Raw genomic sequence first — 21835 nt, forward strand, 5'->3', positions numbered from 1 at the left:
ATCCTGGAACCCATAGTCCAGTTAAACCCCTAAGGAAAATTGCTATGAGGCCAACACCTCCAAAGGCCGAGTAGAGATGTGAGGAGAAACTGGATATTTGATCACCTTGCTGAACCCCTGAATAGAATCAACCCTGATGCCTCCCTCCTCAGGGCCTTCCATACCAGCCAATAAATTCCCCTTGCTGTTCAAGCCAATGTAGAGTTGGGTTTTCTGATGCTTGCAAGATGAAGAGTCCTACCTGATACAATAACACATGCTGTTCCCTGCTTGTTGACATTTGATCTTCCACGACCACCGTGTGAGCTCAGTATTATTTTTTTTCCTCAACTACTAACTAAGGGAGCCCACATACGCATAGCACCCCGCCACATACACCCCTTGTCTGCCCCTTAGGGCTAGGATCCTAGCAAATAATAAGCCTTACTCAGAAACTGACACAACAGGAACTCAGGACAATAACAGGACACCGTGAACAAGAAGTTTTGTGGCGTGCTCCTATATAAAGATGCAGCCCGATGCTCCCTTAGGGTGTTTTCCTTGACCTATACTCTGCTCAGCGTGACTCACGTTGGAAGGACTCTGATTTTATATTGCGTGCTTTAATTGGAGCGAGCCATTTCCAATTGGGGACTGATTTCCCATAGGTGTAGAATAAACGTGCTAAGGAAGTTTTAGATCCGCATGAATTTTGTGTCCTGAGTTGTAGTAAAATGATGCAAACTGAATTACGGTTTAAGGCTTTAAAAGCTCAGGTCCTTGTGAACACTGCTATAAACATGATGAGAATGTGAGAGAACCTCCATTAGGGCGAAATTTGAGACCATAATGGAGCGTAGAGCCAAGCGCCATCTGTGGGGGCTGCTGGGCACTGGACCAGGAGCCGTGGCAACGGGGAGGGGGGACCTCAATTCTTACAGCTGTGTCCAGTTTATACCATTTAGTAGCATCACCTGTGGCTGCTCACAGTTTCTCTGGGCCTCATTATCTCATCTGGAAAAGGGTGGTTGGGTTGATGGTTTTCAAACTTTGTTTTTTTCTGCCATTCTCGTATATTGCTCTCCAAATCATCTCATGAAGAAGCCAATGTATAAACCAGCTAAAGGAGGACTGCTTTACTTACAGGGGCATTGTGGGGGGCCTGAGGCACCCCTGCACCCTTATGCTGTCTAGAGCATGGTGATCTCAGACCACCGTCAATTCAGACAAGCCATGACTCTTAAGAGAAGTGAGTTTAAACGTATCAAGGGAGTAAGTACGCAATGTGGGCCAGTGGCCCCAAGGGGGCGCTGTACCAAGTTTCACTAAAAAAAAAAAAACCCAAAGCAGATGCTGTTGAGTGGTTTTTGACTCATGGTGACACCATGTGTGTCAGAGTAAAACTGTGCTCCAAGGGTCTTCAAGGCTGTGACCTTTCGGAAACAGATTGCTAGGCCTTTCTTCTGAAGCACCTCCAGGTGCGTTCAAACCACCAACGTTTTCGTTAGTAGTTGAGTGCTTAACTGTTAGACTCACACCTAAGGTCTCGTTTCACTGGAGGTGGCGTAAACTGTAAAGGGGATGGCCTGCGTCTCAGGACTGCACAGTCTTCAGGGTTCTTCTGACTCCATTTCTCCATCCGCTCTTGGTGGTACTGGTTTCACCCCGAGGCTGGTTTCTCTCAGGGGGCAAAAGGCTGCAGCAGGTGCAAGCTTTGTAGGAAAGCATGCTGTAGTAACAGTCTTTTGAAACCTTTAAATTGAACCCAACACCCCCAAATGTAGTCCTTGAGTGGCACAAATGGCCAACCAGTCGACTACTAACCAAAAGGTTGGTGGTTCAAACTCACCAAGAGGCGCCTCGGAAGTAAAGCCCGATGATTTGCTTCTGAAGGCAACTACCAATACCACCCCCGAAATGTTAATTTTAACCCTGCCTAATACCTGGTGCACACTTGGGCAGAGATTTCCCTTTGTCCTGTGAAGGAAGGGGTTTGGGTGCGTATTTGTGCATATTCAACCTTTTTTTTGACAGGTTCATTGTATTAAGACTCCAAAGCCAGCCCACCTACAACGTTTGGAAAAATGATAGTGTTAATTCTAGTTTTACATACCATAGAATTTACCTTTTTAAAGTGTATAATTCAGTGGTTTTTGGTATATTTACAAGACAGTGCAACCATTACTGCTACAGAATTCCGCATTTTCATTACCCGCAAAAGAAACCCTGTGTAGGGGAGGTCAGCACAATTGGACTAAACCAAAAGCAAAGAAGTTTCCTGAATAAACTGAATGCTTCGAAGGCCAGTGTAGCAGGGGCAGGGGTCTGGGGACCATGTTTCAGGGGACATCTAAGTCAGTTGGCATGATAAAATCTTTTAAGAAAATATTCTGCATCCCACTTTGAAGAGTGGCATCTGGGGTCTTAAATGCTGGCAAGAAGCCATCTGGGATGCATTGACTGGTCTCAGTCCTCCTGGATCAAAGGAGAATGGAGAACACCAAGGACACAAGGCGATTATGAGCCGAAGAAACAGAAAGGGTCACATGAACCAGAGACTACATCATCCTGAGACCAGAAGAACTAGATGGTGCCCAGCTACAACTGATGACTGCCCTGAGAGGGAACACAACAGAGAACCCCTGAGGGAGCAGGAGAGCAGTGGGATGCAGACCCCAAATTCTCATAAGACCAGACTTAATGGTCTGAGACTGGAAGGACCCCGGTGGTCACCGCCCCCAGATCTTCTGTTGCCCCAGGACAGGAACCATTCCTGAAGCCAACTCTTCAGACATGGATTGGACTGGACAATGGGTTGGAGAGGGATGCTGGTGAGGAGTGAACTTCTTGGATCAGGTGGACACTTGAGACTGTGTTGGGCATCTCCTGCCTGGAGGGGAGATGAGAGGGTGGAGGGGGTTAGAAGCTGGCGAAAAGGACACGAAAAGAGAGAGTGGAGGGAGATAGCAGGCTGTCTCATTAGGGGGAGGGTAATTAGGAGTGTGTACCAAGGTGTATATGGGTTTTTGTGTGAGAGACTGACTTGATTTGTAAACTTTCACTTAAAGCACAATAAAAATTATATAAAAAAAGAAACCCTGTATCCATCAGCAGTCCACTCCCCATTCTGCTGCCCCCAGCCTCTGGTAACCATTAATCTAACGTCCGCCTCTATGGATTTACCCGTCCTGGACATTTCATGTAAGTGGAATCATACAATATGTGGCTTTTTGTGACTAGCTTCTTTCACTTAGCATAATGTTTTCAAGGGTCATCCTTGTCGTACCCTGTACCAGGACTTTATTCCCCTTTTAGGGCCGAACAATCCTCCACTGTGTGGATGTATCACATTTTGTTTATCCATTCATCTGTTGATGATGCTTCTGCCTTTTGACTTATGAATAATGCTGCTGTCAACATTCCTGTACAGGTTTTTGTGTGGGCATATATTTTCATTCTCTTTGAGATCTGAAAATGGCATCGCTACATCATATGGTAATTCTGGAGCCCTGGTGACGCAGTAGTTAAGAGTTCAGCTGCTAACCAGGAGGTGGCAGTTCGAATCTACCAGCACTCCTTGGAAACCCTATGGGGCAATTCTACTCCCTCTTATAGGGTTGCTATAAGTTGGAATCAACTTTGTGGCAACAGATTTGGTTTTGGATGGTAATTTTAGGTTTAACTTTTTGAGGAACTTTTTCATAGCAGCTGCCCCACTTTATATTTGCACCAGCAACATGCGGGTTCCATTTTCTCCACATCCTCGCCATCATTTGTTATTGTTCATCTTTTTGATTATAGCCATTATTGTGGCTATGAAGTGCAATCTCATTGTGGTTATCATGTCTCCTTAAAATAAACAAACCAGCAAATACAACTTGATTAAGAAAGAAGAATTCTATAAGGCAGATGTTGACTAATTGAGAAGGCCCTAATTAGTTCTAATGAGTTGATTCTGCCTTCAAAGTTCAATCCTTCCTGTGGCGAAGACTGCTTTTGTTTCCCATCATAGCTGTTCACTTGGTTTGTTCAGCTGACTTCATGTCTGTTCCATAAACATTTATTGAGCACATTTCATGTATCAGGCACTGTGCCAGGTGCTGGGATACAAAGATGAATGAGGCACAGTCCCTGACTTTGGGAGCTTACAATCTAATTGGGACATAAGACAAGATCACAGATACCCATAATGTAACATCATCGAAACGAACAAAGGATGGGCAACAGAGGTTGAGAGGAGGGAGAAGTCACCCTGGGTTGGTGGGTAGACAGGGACCATGGTAATAAATGGTTCATCACCCACGGATACAAAATAATACCTAGATTAACCAAAGAGATGAGATATGGCCTCTGAGTGCTTCATACTTTAATGTGTTAAAGGACTTTACATCCCCAAAAGGCAACTGGTGCTGAGAATTCACAGTTGATAGTCTTTTTGAGGACCCTCCTTTGGCCTTGTGGGTGATGATGGACTGGTCCTCAAAGTCCCCCGAGGGGGTCGGAGTCCTGGAAAAAAGAAGTCTGTGAAACACTCAGAAAGGAGGTGGAATGTTCTGCCTGCTTAATCCTGGGGTGAGCATTTCTTCTGGCTACCGGTCTGAGGCCTCAGTTGTGGCTTGTTCCCAGAGCCCCTGTGGACAGGTGGGGTGGGAACATTCGTTCAGCCTGCTGTATTGAGTTGGGAGGTGGGATGGTATGGTGGTTAAGGGCATGTGTTCCGGGGACAGTCTCTGGTGCTTGAACCTGTGCAGTTCTGTGCCAATCACCTAACCTCATCTGTAATTGCTGTTAGTTGGCGTCAAGTCAGCTCCAACTCATGGTGACCTTATGTATAACAGAAGGAAACACTGCCTGGTTCTGTCATTCTCATAGTCGTTGGTATTTTTCAGCCTATTGTTGCAGCTATAACCTCATCTCTAAAGGGTCATACTGTTTACCTAATAGGGTAGGATGAGAATTAAATTAGATAATGCATTTACAATGTATGAAAAAACCCCATAAATGTGCCAGGCGCTGTGCTGTTAACATAATTATGGAAGAAAGGCCTGGTGATCTACTTCTGAAAATAAGCTAATGAAAACCCTGTGGGTTGCAATGATCCGATCACAACTGATTATGGGGATAGTGCAGGGCTGGCGGTGTTTCGTTTTGTTGCACATGGGGTCACCATGAGTCAGGGGCTGACTCGATGACAGCTAACAACAAATAACGTGATTATAAAAAAAAAATCTCAGTTTGAAAATTCATCTTGAGCCGAGGGTGGTTCTTTACTGTTTGAGTCTAATCAGAAGCCCCGCCAAACCTTCTCTTGTTTTCAGCTCCGATCAGCACCCAGGCCTTGTTAATTAGCATAATGGATACTAGACACGGCTTTTTTGGGGTGAAATGGGTGGTATTCAAGATGTCTGGATTGGCCACAAATATTGTACCAGCAACCCCACCCTTCAATATAAAAGGCGTGAGAATAGCATGTCATTGTTTGAGTTGACACCCTAGGCTTTAGATTCCTGTTACTAGAAGATTTTTGTCACCTGGTCTCAATAGAAGGTTTAGCTGAATCTTGCTTCTATGATTTCATCTCACCTGTCTCAGGTGAATCGTTTAGGCATGGTGCTGATGGAGCCCTTAGAGGAAGACAGACAGCTGGGATGGCATGGAACTCACTGAACAGGATGTATGACTTCATTCCCTCTGTTTTTTTGAGGTTGATTTCAATATAACAATGCTTATGGAAATAAACTCCTATTAGTAAATGCAATTTTGCTGAATTTACATTGGAATTTGGACCAGAAACTTTTACATGGGTTCGTTAAAAAACAAAATAGGATTTGTGATCTGGGCATTTTTCAATCTATTACAAATATATTAAATCTGCTACCATAGGCACTGCAGGAAGCCCTCCTAGTGCAGTGGTTAAGAGCTTGGCTGCCAACCAAAAAGGTCAGCAGTTGAGATCCACCAGGTGCTCCTTGGAAACCCTATGGGGCAGTTCTGCTCTGTCCTATAGGGTTGCTATGAGTTGAAATCGACTGGACAATAATAGGGTTTTTTGTTTTTGTTTTTTACCATAGGCACTAGTAACTATAAGATATTTACATTTGGTTTACTTCAGAGAAACAATAACATCAAAGCGTAAAAATGATGCAAGAAAACATTTTTGTAATGCTTCGGTACCACTCAAAAAAATTTAGTAACCACGGTATGGTCTTGGAGGGTGGGAAGAATTCACATACATACACACAAAAAACGGTTATAGAAGCTGTGTGGCTTCAGTTAACATTGCTCGAGTTTTGTGGAACCACACAAGCTAAGACTCAAATATTTCCTTGGCTTAGTTAGCCTGTTGAAGTAAACAAGGACTGGCTGTCAATTTTTCTGATTTTCATAGACTAGAAAAGAATTAATTTTATCCCTAGCCTCTCAGTCCAGAGCCGGTGACAAACTAGAAGCTGTGTATACCTTCCACATTTATGTTCATGGAGTACCTGCCACGGGGTCCTCTTGGGTTGAAGTTGTCAGTGGAGGCCTCATCTAAACTCAAGGACCACTAGTTCTAGAAATAAATGATCCCTTTGTGGAAGACTGGAGTTCCTGGGTGGTGCACTCAGCTGTTAACCGAAAGGTTGGTGGTTTGAGTCCACACAGGGGCACCTCAAAAGAAAGGCCTAGTGGTCTGCTTCTGAAAAATCAACCTTGGAGAACCCTATGGAACACAGTCCTACTCTTACGCACATGGGGTCACCGTGAGTCAGAGCTGAGTCCACAGCAACTGGTTCTGGTTTCTTGGAAGACCAGATCAGAACACCTACCCACAAGATAGAAAAGGCTTCATTAAAGACAAGTAGCTCCAAAAGGAAGAGACAGCTCTGATAACTGGGAGTGGGCGGGAGTGGAGTAGGCGGGAGGAGGAATCCTGGATGACAAGGTGAATATCAGTTCACAGGACAGCTAGAAGAAAAATTCTTTCTATAGGCCTTATGTTTTATTTTGCTCCAGCTACCTCATAAATGTTACGAGAATTTTTGGCAGAATTGACTCTGAGACTTGCTTTCATTGTGACATTTCTCTGGTTGTGAGGTTGGGGTAGGGTGACCTGGAGCTCTCCCCTACCTCTGATTATGGGAGGCTTCTGCCATGTCCATCACCCGCCTGTTAGTCTGTCCTACTGTGGTGGCTTGTGTGTTGCTATGATGCTGAAAGCTATGCCACTGGTATTTCAAATACCAGCAGGGTCACCCGTGGTGGATATGTTTCAGTGGAGCGTCCAGACTCAAAGAGACTAGGAAGAAAGGCCTGGAAATGTACTTCCAAAAATTAGCCAAAGAAAACTGCATGATCACAACAGAATATTGTCCAATGAAATGCTGGCAGATGAGCCCCTAGGTTGGAATGGCTGCAACAATGGACACGAGCATACCAACGATCATGAAGATGGAGCAGGACTGGGTAACGTTTCGTTCAGTTATACATAAGGTCTCTATCATTTGGAGCTGACTTGACGGCAACTGACAACACCAGTCTGCCATCTGTCACAAAGAACCCAGGAACTCTGAACAACCAAGCTGGCTTCTGTCAGCTCCAATATTGGCTTTTAGTCTGTCTGTCTGAGACACATTTCAGAAGTGAGCTTTTCTTAGTGCAGTGGCTTTCCATTGACATTTGCTGAAAGACATCATTCCTCTGTACCGCAACTGTGCCCACCCCTAGATAAAAATGCAGACTCACGGCAAAGGGGTCGTAGGAGGGTTCTGGGGGAGCTGAGGTGGTATTCTCGTACGTGGGGTTTGAGATATTCTCAGGCTGCTCCTTGCCGAAAGCTGCAACATTGATATCCTCTTCTGACTGTTGGGAAAGACGCGCAGGGCTGAGAGCCAGGCCTCTCCCTAAGGCTGGAGTATCTCCAAGATGGCAGGCAATGTGAGCTGCTCCCATTACCCACTAGTCCCTGCTCCCACCCAGGGTACCCACTAAACCCTGGTGGCGTAGTGGCTAAGTGCTATGGCTGCTAATGAAAGGGTCGGCAGTTTGAATCCGCCAGGCACTCCTTGGAAACTCTATGGGGCAGTTCGACTCTGTCCTACAGGGTCGCGATGAGTCAGAATTGACTCTGTGGCAGTGGGTTTGGTTTTTTTGGTTTTATCACCCTGGAGGGGTTGTACCTGTCCTTGAACTTAATACAAAAGCAATCATCCACATGTACACTTTTGCTAAATATGATGTTTTTGGAATTCACCCCAGGAGCTTTTAAATATGCAAGTTTTTGCCAGGAGGTAGGTAGTGAACCCTGGCTTGGGGGCTCTGCCGAGTCTCTGAGGCAGCAGGAGGGGTGGGCCGGGGAGGAGACAAAGTACACAAGGGAGGCTGCTCGGCTGCTTTGCTGTTCCCAGATTCGGTCCCCAGGGTCACACACAGCCAAGAGCTTCCTGCTGACCTGAACATTGACTCAACTATTCAAATAGGCTGAAATGTATTTTGCTGGCTGCAGTATGAGGCCTGTGCTGTCCAGGTCCCTCATCTGGTCCCCTAACCCTCAGAGTCAGTCTCGAAGCCCAAGCCGATCATGGTGGGCACTTGTCTAATGAGTCCTCCAAGGCGAGGACTTGCCTCCAAGCTGATCCCCAGCATGGAGGTCCAGAGTGTCTGTGCTGCTGGCAGCCCATCACCCTCCTCACCACAGCCCTGTCTAAGCTGGGAAGAGGGGCTTGGAGCTGCCACTGCTGCTCCTCTTGGGGGCAGAGACCCCAACCCAGGAGGCAGGAAGTGCGTGGCAGGTGGCCGCTCTGCCTCGTGCCCAGCACCCAGCTCCTTGGTGAGCTGAAGCAGCCCAGAGCCAGCGGAAGGGTTTCAGAGAGGTCCTATTACCATATTCCCATTTTTCTCTTGCTTACCTCAAAGTGCTGGAAGCCAATTGTTCTCTGGCTTAGCCGAAAGTAAGAATATGCTGCAAAAGCAATGGCTCCAAAGACCAGGATGATGGCAAAGAATATCCCTGTTCCTAAGCCAGTGTGGGCCGAGGTCTGCACATAGGAAGGGGAAGGGTCAATACGTAAAACTGGGTGATTCCCCAAAAGACATGCACTTGCTGGAGCCCACCCTGTTCTTGCTGGCCTGAGGCATCTTGGAGCCAGTTAAGATAAGAAATAATGATAACATATTTAATGAGTATTGAACCTTTACTATGAGTCGGAATTGACTCGATGGCAATGAGTTTTTAGAACCTTTACTATTGTGACTGTAATAATTTAAATATTACAACAGCCCAAAGAGATAGGAACAATTATTATTGTCCCATTTTTATATGGGGGAACTGAGGCATAGAGAAGTTAAGTACTCGCCCAAGATCATACAGCCAGTAAGTGGCAGAGGTGGGCTTTGAACCCACGCTGGTACAAGAGCTTATGTTCTTAACCACTATGCTGTGGAACTTTCCAGCACCCAGCTGTGCTCACTCTTCCCTCACACTTTGGGAGAAAGTTAGAATACTAAAAACAACAACTTTGTGCCAGGGGCTGTTCTAAGGGTTCTACATTTATTAACTCATAGTCTTCCCAAGAACTCAGGGGCAGGCATTCTGATCCCCATTTTTCAGAGGAGAAAACTGGGGGTCAGAGATGTTCTGGGACTTGTCCACAATCACGCAGCTGTGAAGCAGAGGGACCAGAACCAGAAGTCAGGGCTTCCTATTTGCCTTCTGGTGGTTTCTCCATTGGCCTACTGCACGGGAGTGGGGGCGAGATGAACCAGGGTCGGTATCACTGAAGCCAGCTGCCCTGAATTCAGGTGGCTCCTGCAATCTCCGGAGGAGGAGGGTGTCGGACGGGGCTTCCAGCAAGTTTGCCACTTGGGGAGTGGACATTGGGGCTTCTCCTGGGCCCTCACCAGGATTCCTGGATACTCACCTCTGGGGCAGGGGGTGCCTTTAAAGGGCCGGAAATGACATGAATGATGCCATTGGAGGCAAAGATGTCCCACTGCAGAATGGCTCTTCCATTGACAAACCTGGTCTCCTTCTGGAGAAATGAGAAGAGGGTTGATGGAGATCTGAGGCCATCTGGTTTTTCCTCCCCACGTGAGCAGCCCTTCCATGGAAGGAAAATTGTTCAGCTTTCCCAAGACCTTGGAGCCAAAGTTTCTGGCCTGCCTTCACTGAAAGGTAGCACTGCTTGCCGTCTGGATAGCCCAGAACGTACCAGTGCCCTTGTGCCAAAGAGCCAACAAGCAAAGTTTAGAATCCAGGAGTATCTTAGAATCTAAGGAGCCGCAGGGAACCTCAGGGGTCATTTTGTCCAACCCACTGGTCTGACATCTAGGGATCAGAGGCCCCGAGTGGGGAAGTGGCTTGTCTAAGATCACTCAGGTAGTAAGTGGCAAACTCTACACTCTGGACTCCAGATCTACTGCTCAGAACATCACACCACACTAATAAACCCCTTGCCATCAAGTCGATTCCAACTCATAGCAACCCTATAGGACAGGGTAGTACTGCCCCATAGGGTTTCCAAGTAGTGGCTGGTAGATTCGAACTGCCAACCTTTTGGCTAGCAGCTGAACTCTTAACCACTATGCTACCAGAGAAACTGTTAATAAAAAGGGTGTTTTAAGTGATCTAAGCCTTTGCTAGGAGCCCTGGTGGTGCAGTGGTTAAGTGCCCGGCTGCTAACTGAAAGACTGTTTGAACCCACCAGCTGCTCCATGGGAGAAAGATGTGACACTCTACTTCCACATTTACAACCTTGGAAACACAATGGGGCAGTCCTACTCTGTCCTATAAGGTTGCTATGAGTTGGAATTGACTCAGCAGCAAGGGGGTTGGTTTTTGGTTAATCCCTTGCTCCTCAAAGTGTGGTATGGGTATCACCTGGAAGTTCATTAGAAATGCAGAACTTGGGTCCCCACACCCTGCCTCCTGAGTCTCAGTCTGCATATTAACAAGATTTCCAGGTGGTTCAAGTACACATTAAAATTTGAGAAGCACTGGTCTAACCAACTGATCTTCAAGAATAGAAATCAACTATCAGATAAAGATGAAAAAATAACACCCATTGAGCACTTGCTACATGTCAGGCACTGTTCTGAGAACTTCAAAAGCCTTACTCACTAAATCCCCACAACAGCCTATGATTTGAACATAATGGTCATCACACTCATCACCACCATCAAGATCACCATCATTATCACCATCACCAACATCAACACTATCACCATTATCTCAGTTTCAGATGAGGAAACTGAGGCATAGAGAGGTTGGATAACTTGTCTGAGGTCCCACAGATAGCAAGTGGTAGTGGTAGAACTGGGATTGAAACGCAGGTCATTAGACTCCAAAGCTCACATGCTAACGCCTGCTGTATATCAACAATCTGGTAAGAAATAAAAGTGGGGAATCAGAAGGATTTTGAATGGCTTCGTTTATCATTCCTCATTACCAGCTTCTAAGGCCAGCAGAGGACCACAGGCTCATTTCCCAAGTGGTAGGGGCTGCCTGTATCCTTTCACCATACCTATTCAACCTGTATGCTGAACAAATAATCCGAGAAGCTGGACTATATGAAGAAGAACAAGGCATCAGAATTGGAGGAAGACTCATTAACAACCTGCAATATGCAGATGACACAACCTTGGTTGCTGAAAGTGAAGAGGACTTGAAGCACTTACTGATGAAGGTTGAAGGCTACAGCCTTCAGTATGGATTACATCTCAACATAAAGAGAATAAAAATCTTTACAACTAGGTCAATAAGCAACATCATGATAAAAGGAGAAAATATTGAAGATGTCAAGGATTTCATTTTACTTGGATCTGAAATCAACACCCACAGAAGTGGCAGCCAAGAAATCAAACGATGTATTGCACCGGGCAAATCTGCTGCAAAAGACCTTTTCAAAGTGTTAAAGAGCAAAGAGGTCACTTTTCAGGACTAAACCCAAGGCATGGTATTTTCACTTGCCTCATATGCAAAAGTTGAACAGTGAATAAGGAAAACTGAAGAATTGATGTGTTTGAATTATGCTGTTGGCAAAGAATACTGAATATACCATGGATTGCCAGAAGAATGAACAAGTCTGTCTTAGAAGAGGTACAGCCAGAATGCTTCTTGGAAGTGAAGATGGTGAGGCTTTGTCTCACGTACTTTGGACGTGTTATCAGGAGGGACCAGTCCCTGGAGAAGGACATCATGCTTGGTAAGGTAAAGGGTCAGTGAAAAAGAAGAAGACCCCCAACAAGATGGATTGACAGAGTGGTTGCAACAGTGGACTCAAACATAGCAATGATTGTCATGATGGTGCAGGACTGGACAGTGTTGCCCATAGGGTCACTATGAGTCCGAACCGAACAAGAACAGGGGCTGCCTAACAGTCAGCGTAATATGATGTGCAAATAATGCCTCCCCCAACTCTAGGCTGAGACTTTACTTTCACATTATAATAAAAAAAAAAATCTATTAAGCACCTACTGTATACCAGGACCTTTGCATGTATTCAAGGAGTTCTTGCAAAAAACCTAGAAGACTTTTCATACCAGCTGGTCCTGGCTGGAAGTGATGAGCAGCTGACTTCCCAGCCTGGTTCGCAGGATGGTACCATTGACGAGGTCATTGTAAAAAATGAGGCTGACATTGGCAAGGTGGTGCTCGATATCTCGCCCAGACAGGGTCTGAGAGGAAAGAAGAAACACAAGAATGGTCTGTGAAGGCCAAACAATATTTTTTTTCTTTTTAAAGGGAAGGATGCTATAGTTAGAAAAACCACCACATTTCACAGACTTGTCTTTTCTGTCTCTGTGCAGCGATCAAGAACGATTAAGCTTTTCTCAGGCATTTGTTGTCTGGGCTCTGCCAGAGGCCCACCTACAGCTAGGATGTGGCGTTGAAAGTCATCTTTGTTGTCTGAAACAGAGTTTCCCTGTATTGTGCTGGAAGAAGTAGGCCTCGTTATGTTATGTCATGGATTGACTTGTGTCCCCCCAAAGTATATGTGGGAATCTTAACCCCTGTATCTGTAGATGTAGTCCCATTTGGGAATAGGGTATGAGGCCATGTCAGTGAGGGTATGTCTTAAACCTACTCACTTTCCAGGTATAAAGGGAGCAAATCGGGCACAAAGAGGAGCAAGCATGAATGGGGGAAAGATGGACGCCACGTGGAGACCTCCAAAGAACACTGAGGACACTAGAGAAGCTGAGACAAGGATTTTTCCCCAGAGCGTTCAGATAGAGCCTTCCCATAGAGCCAGCACCCTGAATTTGGACTTGTAGCCTCTTAAACTGAGAAGATAAATTCTGTTCATTAAAGCCACCCACTTGTATTTTCGTTATAGCAGCGCTGAGAAAGTTAAGGCAAGAGGAGAACAGACAGGCAGAGCTATTGCTCCTCCCAACCTCCAGTGGCTGGGCAGGGCCTGGGGCTGTCAGAGCCTACAGCCAGCCACCTGTGCGTATCAAACAAATATTCCCGGCTCCTCTGGGTGCCTCTGTTGTGGTACACTGATTGCGCCAGTGACCCTGGTTCTTGCTCCTCCCTGTATCCTCGCCCTTTGCCATGTGAATCTGAGGACCTCCCACTTTGACTCTATGCTTGGCCACATGACCTGTTGGGCCAGCGGCATGTTAACATGACCACATAGAGGCTGGAAGAGCGCTGGTGGGACTGGGCTTGCTCTCACCGGTCTTGCTCCCTGCCAGCATCACCGTAAGAACGTGCCCAGGCTAGACTGCTGGAGAATGAGAGCCAGGAATAGCAGAGCCCCAGCTGAGGCCAGGCTAGATCAGCTGCCGGCCAGCCGATCTCAGACCTGTGAACATGGTTGGCCAAGATCAGAACTTTCCAGCTCATCTGCAGACTTCTGAGCTCAATAAATACTTAGCCACCGAATTTTGGGGTGACTTGTGGCACAGTAGGAGCCCTGGTGGCACAGTGGTTAAAAAGTTGCTAATCGAAAGGTCAGCGGCTCGGATCCATCAGCCATTCCGAGGGAGAAAAATAAGGCAGTCTGCTTCCATAAAGATTTATAGCCTTGGAAACCCTATAGGGTGGCTATGAGTCACAATTGACTCAGTGGCAGTGGGTTTGGTTTTTTGGGGTTTTTTTGTTTGTTTGTTTTTGTGACACAGCATTATTGTGGGAATAGATAACTTATATCACGAGAAGCACTAGTCCGAAGGAAGCAGGCACACGGACCTGGACCGAAAAGCACTAGGGGCTCCACTCACCTCATTTTCCCCCAGCCCGCTGTTCTCCGGCACGAAGAGGGTGCCGCGGATTGACAGGTCAGTCAGGTGTTTCAGAAATGCCTGGCCTCTGGCAGAGCTGTTGGAATAGGCCAGTACTTCCTGGGGAGAGGGAGCAAGTTATCGGCTGGGCCAGCCTGGCCCAGGGCCTGGAGCACAAGGGCTGGGGTGGCTGGAGAGGGTCGCAGGCTGTCACCCATCTGGGAATATTCCTGACGTCAGTTTCTTCTGAGTGCCCCTTGGGTGAGCTTTATTAAGAGGCCTTTTCCCTTTCTCAACTAATCCTGTGTCCTAAGTCACAGCCATATCACAGGGTAGTCTCAACACAGCTGCAGGAGCTGTCCTTTGAAACGTAACTCAAATCGTGAGTTTCCTTTTCTCAAAACTCTGCAATGGCCCCATTTCACTCAGAAATAAAGTAAAAATCCTTCCAATGGCCATGAGACCCCGACTGTCTGCCACTGTTGCTCCTCTGACCCCACACCCACCCGTCCTCTCTCTTTCACTCTGATCCAGGTACAGAGGCTTCCTTGCTGTTCCTCAGACTTGCCCTGGGTGTTCTCGCCTTGCGTCCTTTGCCTGGCTGTTCCTTCCGCCTAGAATGTTCTTCCAAATCTAAATGGTGAACTTCCTTACCTCTGTTCACACTTTGCTCAAATGTCACCTTCTCATTAAGGCCTTCCCTCGTCACTCTGTGCAAAACTGGAACCCCGTGGTGGCCCTTCCCCTCACCACCCCACCCCACCCCACCCCACTCATTTTTTATTTTTTCATAGTCTGTTCCTAGGTGGCGCAAATGGTTAATGCACTCAGCTGCTAACTGAAAGGTTGGAAGTTCGAGTCCACTGAGAGATGCCACGAAAGAAAGGCCTGGTAATACTTCCAAAAAATTAGCCACTGAAAACCCTGTGGAGCCCAGTTCTACTCTGACACACATGGGGTCACCATGAGTTGGAGTTGACTCCATGGCAACTGGTTACTGGTTAGCATTCTACCATTTCCTTATTTATTCTGCTTATTGTTGATTTTGTTTATCCACTTTGTTCACTGAACTATCTCAAGCACATAGTAAGTACTCAATAAACATTCGTTGAACAAATTTTAAGATATTGTGCTACTCAGTCTAACTTCGTCATTTTGCTGACAGGGCCACTAAGGCCCAAGGAAGTTAAGTAATTTGCTGAAGGGCACACAGGCAGTGGGCTTTGTTCTGGTACCGTCTTTTTTCTGAAATGTCGTCACAAGCCAAGCTCCCGTGCAGCAGAAAGGTTGGTTTGGGTGTTTAGCGTATTCATGGGTTACTGTGATTTTTAGAGTGGTTAGATGGATACTTCAGAAAGTGGACATTTTGGGGTCATTTTGGTCTAATTTCTGCTTTGTTCCTCAGGCCCTATGCTCATGCCCAGCCCCCTCTCCTCCCGAGGTCACGATTGTCTGGTTCTGATTGGAACCCTGGCTTAGTCACTTCGTTCTCCACCATGATGGGTGAGAAGTGGCTGGCGCTAGGCAGCCTGAGCTTAAGCTCAGCTCCAGGTTGTTAAGCTGTGTCCTTGACCCTGCTAAGCCTCAGTTTCCTAATCTACAAAATGGGGATAATAGCAGAAGTGACCTCATAAGTTTGTGTGAGGATTTACTCCTTTTAACAAGTATTTACTGAGCCCCAGCTATGTGCCAGCCGTGGTTTGAGGTGCCGGGATGCAATGGTAATCAAGGCAGAGAAAATCTTACCTCGCCAAGCCTACATTCTGTGAGTTGAATGAAATGGGTTTGTAAAGAGGGTCAATATAGTGGCCAGGGCAAAGTAGATGCTCAAGAAATGTTAATGATTTTGCTGTTGTTATTATCAGTAGCTCCGTTCTTCGCTCAATTAACACCAAATTCTTCTACAAATAGGGCTCTCTATTGTGCGTAACTTGGAGGATATCGAAGTGACTTTAAATGCAGTACAAAATGCAGATTGGTTCTGTGTTGATAATTTGGCTCTGAGAATGATCATTCGGTAGACTTAGTTAAGTGTGCCCATCCTGACCGTTCACCATGAAGACAACAGAGCATCTCATTCCTGCAGACCAGACTCAAACTGCTCTAGATGCAGAAACACTGACATTAGCTAACACCAGTATATCGTTTTCCAGGTGCTGGCTACAGGTTTAAGTGCTTTACAGATATTAACTCACTTAATTATCACAATGCGTCTGGGACATTAGTGCTATTATCGGTCCCATTTTACAGATGAGGAAACCAAAGTTGAGAGAGGAAGGAACTTGCATCACGCCAGGCATTGGCCTAAGTGCTTTAAGAATATTAACTCATTTAATTCTCATGACCACCCTATGACGTTGGTTCTATCATCGTCCCCACTCTACAGATGAGGAAACTGAGGCCCAGAGAGGGGAAGTAACTTTTTTAAGGTTATGCAACAAGTAAGTGGCAAACCTAAGCTTCAAAATCAGGCAGTGTGGTCCAGCGCCCATGCTCTTAACCACTACAATGAGCCTTTGTCTCCTTTAGGGACTTGCGCCTCTGATGTTGCTGCTATTAGCTGCTGTTGAGTTGGCCCCCAACTCATGGCAACCCCAGGCACAGTAAATTGCTGGCAGGTCCTGCACCATCCCCACGATTAGTTTTGAATCAGACCATTGTGATCCATAGGGTTTTCATTGGGTGATTTTCCCAAGTAGATCACCAGGCCTTTCTTCCTAGTCTATCTCAGTGTGAAAGCTCTGCTGAAACCTGGTCAGTTTCATAGCAACATGCTAGGACAGATAGGTGGTGGCTGCACATGAGGTGCATGGGCCAGGAATTGAATCTGGGTCTCCTGCATGGAAGGTGAGAATTCTACTACCCAACCGCCAATGCCCCTCTAACACCTGCCATTTAACACCTGCTTTGGTGCAACCCTTGCCCAAGAAGAAACCAAGCAGACTTGGTACATACCGTCAGGAAGTTTTTGAGTGAGGGGAGGGACATCAGGACCTGCAGCAGGTTCCCACTGCACAAGAAACCATCTCCCACGTAGCCCACCTTGCAGGTGCAGTTCACATCTGAGGGCAGGAGCACACAGAGTCCCATCCCCAGTGAGTTGGGGCCTGGGCTGCCCCTGCTCACCCTTGGAGACTGGCTGGCCAGGCTGTGGATCATGCCACAACTGTGTGGCCTGGACCTGAAGTGTAGCTGGGATAGTTACCTTTCATCCGGTAGCAGAAGACGTCCCACATTTCACTCTTGTTGGTTCTGATTCCATAGTCTACTATCCCAACAATGCCGGAGCCACAGCTCTGGGCAGCGTAGGCTGTGGGGTAGGCAACGTGCCCTGTCTCCAGCCAGCCCGCCGAACAGAGGTGGTATTTGGCCTGCAGAGGCACAGACATGGCCACAGGTCAGTTGCAATTTCATATTTGTTGTGGGATCATTTGGTTCATGCCTGACTCTAAACTCCATGGAATTAGGGTCTATGTCTCATTTTGGTCACCATTGTATGACCTGTACCCATAGTAGGTGCTCATTAACTTTTTGTTGACCGAGCCACTGATGCAGGAAAGTGCTGTCCTTTCCTTCTTGTAGGTGCCCAAGTTCTTCATACTTATTTCCCTTCTCTCTGCTCTAGAGAAAGGATTTGCTATCAGCCGTTACCCATGGGTTCAGATTCTTCCGCTTATAGATTGATAGGACTATAATTGATCATTGTTATGGATTAAATTGTGTCCCCCCCCCCAAATATGTGTTGGAATCTGCCTTTGTGCTACTATAACAGAAATACCACAAGTGGATGGCTTTAACAAAGAGAAATTTATTCTCTCACAGTCTAGTAGGTTAGAAGTCTAAATGTAGGGCACCAGCTCAGGCGAGGCTTTCTCTCTCTGTCAACTCTAGAGGAAAGTCCTTGTCATCAATCTTCTCCTGGTCTAGGAGCTTCTCAGCGTAGGAACCTCAGGTCCAAAGGATGTGCTCTGCTCCCAGCACTACTTTCTTGGTGGTATGAGGCCCCCCTGTCTCTCTGCTTGATTTTCTCTTTTATATCTCGAAAGAGATTGATTTAAGACACAACCTAACCTTGTCGGTTGAGTCCTGCCTCATTAACAAAACTGCCGCTAATCCCACCTCATTAACATCATAGAGCTAGGATTTACAACATCTAGAAAAATCATATCAGATGACAAAATGGTGGACAATAACATAATACTGGGGATCATGGCCCAGCCAAGTTGACACACATTTTTGGGGGACACAGTTCAATCCATGATAGAATCTTAACCCCTACACTTGTGGGTGTACTGTTGTTTGGAAATAGGGTTTTCTTGTTAGGTTAATTAGGTCATACCCAAGTAGACTGGGTTCTAAATCTAATCACTTCTGAGTTTTAAAAAGAGCAGATTAGACACAGATACATGCACACACGTGGGAAGACAGATGTCACGTGAGGATCATCAGTGAGTGAAGGAGTGCCCAAGGCTACCAATAAGGAAGGAACTGACATGGCCGAGACCCAGATTTGGACTTTTAGCCTTCAGAACTGTGAGAATATAAATTTCTGTCCTTTAAAGCACCTGCCTGTGGTATTTGTGTTAGAGTGGCATGAGGAGTCTAAGACAGGTGGCTTCCACTTTTAGGAGCTAAAAGAGTAGCCCTGGCCAGAGGCCGTTTCCTACTTGGCTGTGGCTGTGAGCTGGGGCATTCCCCATTACTCCTTTCACGGCCCCTCTAGCCGCAGGGAGCTCCAACTATACCAGAGAAACTCGGCTGCTTGGGAGGTTCAGGGAGACCCTGGGCTCCTGGTTAGTGACCTCTCTCTGGTTTCCAGCTGGGAGGTGTACACTTCTGGGGTCTGCCTTGGCTGCTGAGAGTCATGGCTGAGAACAGACTTTTGGAGGCAGAGCTGCATTTGAATCCTGGATCTGCCACCTCTTGGCTGGTAACATTGGACATGTTATTAACCTTTTGGAGCCTTGGTTTTCCTATCTGTAAAATGGAAATAGTGACACCTACTTCCCAGGGAAGGAGCCCAGGTGGCACAATGGTTAAACACTGAACTGCTAACCAAAAGTCTGGCCGTTCGAATCCACCCAATGGCTTCATGGGAGAAAGACCTGGCAATCTGCTTCAGCAAAGATTACAGCCAAGAAAACCCAATGGGTTAGTTCTACTCTGTCACATGGGGTCACTATGAGTTAGAACTGACTTGACGGCACCCAACACCAACAACAACTTCCCAGAGATGTTATAAGGATGGACAATAATATCAACAAAGTACCCTGTAAGGTGCCTGACATAGTAAAAAACAAACAAATGAAAAAAACAACCAGTTGTCATCAAGTTGATTCTGACTCAGGGCAACCCCACCTGTGTCAAGAGTAGAACTGCTCCATAAAGTTTTCATGGCTGTGACCTTTCAAAAGCAGATTATCAGGCCTTTCTTCTGAGGTACTTCTTGGTGGGTTCAAACCACCAACCTTTCCGTTAGTAGCTGAGTCCTTAACTGTTTGACCCACCTAGGGACCTCTGACACATAGTATAAAATAAAAACCAAATCTGTGGCTGTCGAGTCGCTTTCAACTCATAGCAATCCTATAGGACAGAGTAGAACTGCCCTATAGGGTTTCCAAGGAGCGGCTGGTGGATTTGAACCGCAGACCTTTTGGTTATCAGCCAAGATATTAACCATTGCTCCACCAGGGCTCCTGACACATAGTAGATATCCAATAAAATAACCCAGAAATAGACCTGATGAATTGTTGTTATTGCTCCAGGAATTCCCTACACTCCCCTCAGAGAAGGCAACAGCCTACATCTCCCATCTCAAGAAGAGGCTGTACCTCCTCCCCTGCAGACCCTGCCTCCAGACCCTGACTGCACGGTGCCCACTAGCGGAGGACGCACCTTCTGGGCATAGGAGAGCTGGTTGTACGTTGCCATGGTTGCAGCTTCATTCATACAGGCCTCTCTGGCTTTGTCAAAGGTCAGCTTGTACTGGCCAAGTGGAGAGCGTAAGTGGAACACTCCAACAGTGGTATCTAGTAGACAAAGGAGAAAAATCACCTAGGTCAGCGGGCCTGGCTGGCAGGGCTTGCAGCATTGGCAGCCCAGTAAAGGCACTTTGAAGAATTTTCAAAGCTGAAGGTCAGCTCGATCAAGGTGTCTTGGAAGGCGTTTCCCCTTGGAGATAACCTGAAGCACATCATTTAAAATAGGTATTTTTTTTTTCTAATTAGAAAAAGAACACATATTCATTGTAGAAATCTAGACAATACAGAAAAGTAAAAAAAATTAAAAATTACCCATAATCCTCTTGTCCAGAAGTAATCGTTACTCCATGGCTAATATTTTGGTGTACTTCCTTCCAGAATTTTTACTTTACTTACTTTTTGTAATTTTTATTTTGATGTAATTTCATACTCTTCTATTCTTTTACATAATAAATATATATATATTGATATCAACATGTCTATATCTACATATATATCATATAAATGAATATATTGTGTAAATGAATATATATATATTGTAAATGAGTATGTGTGTGTGTGTGTATATATATGCACACACACATATATATATACACATATGTATCATGGTACCCATTGCTGTTGAGATGATGCTGAATCACAGAGACCCATAGGGTTCCCAAGGCTGTAAATCTCTGCAGAAGCAGACTGCCACATCTTTCTCCCACAGAGCCACTGATGGTTTGTAGCATGCTGAGTACATAGTTTTTGGAAATATTCTTTAAACTTAACATTAAATCCAGATCACTTCCCAATATTATAAATTTTATTTGGCAACGTGACTTTTTCCCCTAATACTTACAATTAAATAATTTTTGTGAACTTTCCAACCTTGAGAACCATACATCAAAGGAGTTTCTACCAAGGACTCCATGTTTTCTGATTACCACTATGCCTTAAAAAAAAAGTTTTATAGCCATTTCTCAGCTAAGATGTTGGAACATTTTTGTTGTTTTTTTCATAATGACATCTTTTCTAACCAGACAATTGAGTTCAGAGTACAGAGATTCATCTCAAAGAGCAACCAACTTTAGAGCCTCTCTCTGTGGGTGCTCCACATGACCTTGAACAGAGTACCACCAGCTGAGCTCTTCAGGCTTCCCCTAGTCTTCCCTCGCCATCTGCTTTAGCCCAGCGCCGCCATTGGGCTTGGTCTCCCAGGATGGAAACCTTATGCTGCCTTAGACCCTTTCTCTTTCGTCCCTCTCTCTGTCCACTGTGTGCCCTTTTCTCCCTTGTCTCACTCCTCTTCCCAGTGGAGACCCTGTTACCTTGGGACCACAGCCTTGATATCACTCTGTCCTCCTCACTGCCTTGTTCTTCTCACTGACCCTTCATAATTCTCACATCTGTCCAGTCTGTCCCCCCAGCAGAAATACTTTGCTGCCCTGTGCTTTGTTGTTAGTTGCCACTAGAATCCCACCCAGAGGCACTTCTGTGCTTAGCGCAATCCAAACATCCTTCAAGTCTGCACCACAGTCCCAGGCTTGTATTATGCTTCTCTGAAGATGCCCTCCCTCACCTCTCCTAGAGACTTTCTCTTTGCTGAGCTGCTCTTGCTCTCTTGTCTCCGCCGAACCATCAACACGAGACACATTGCTGTCTTTTCTTGTATTGGTTCTTTTCCT

At 46.0% G+C, this 21835-nt stretch overlaps 1 protein-coding gene across 1 annotated transcript in view; it reads right to left on the reverse strand.

Annotated features, from left to right (window-relative positions):
• Window positions 1–1572: 1572 nt before the first annotated feature.
• Window positions 1573–21835, reverse strand: part of STAB2 (stabilin 2) — a 216585-nt gene continuing 196322 nt past the window's right edge. The window contains exons 61-72 of the mRNA XM_064285120.1: window positions 20083–20216; window positions 17393–17558; window positions 17143–17249; window positions 14188–14307; window positions 12499–12633; window positions 10662–10667; window positions 9879–9986; window positions 8868–8996; window positions 7705–7821; window positions 5282–5421; window positions 4368–4485; window positions 1573–1731 (exon numbers count right to left, since the gene is read on the reverse strand). Coding sequence (XP_064141190.1) covers window positions 1573–1731; window positions 4368–4485; window positions 5282–5421; window positions 7705–7821; window positions 8868–8996; window positions 9879–9986; window positions 10662–10667; window positions 12499–12633; window positions 14188–14307; window positions 17143–17249; window positions 17393–17558; window positions 20083–20216 — 1439 coding nt within the window. The remainder of the gene's footprint in view (window positions 1732–4367; window positions 4486–5281; window positions 5422–7704; window positions 7822–8867; window positions 8997–9878; window positions 9987–10661; window positions 10668–12498; window positions 12634–14187; window positions 14308–17142; window positions 17250–17392; window positions 17559–20082; window positions 20217–21835) is intronic.

This window comes from Loxodonta africana, chromosome 4, assembly GCF_030014295.1.
Source record: "Loxodonta africana isolate mLoxAfr1 chromosome 4, mLoxAfr1.hap2, whole genome shotgun sequence".
NCBI classification, from domain to species: domain Eukaryota; kingdom Metazoa; phylum Chordata; class Mammalia; order Proboscidea; family Elephantidae; genus Loxodonta; species Loxodonta africana.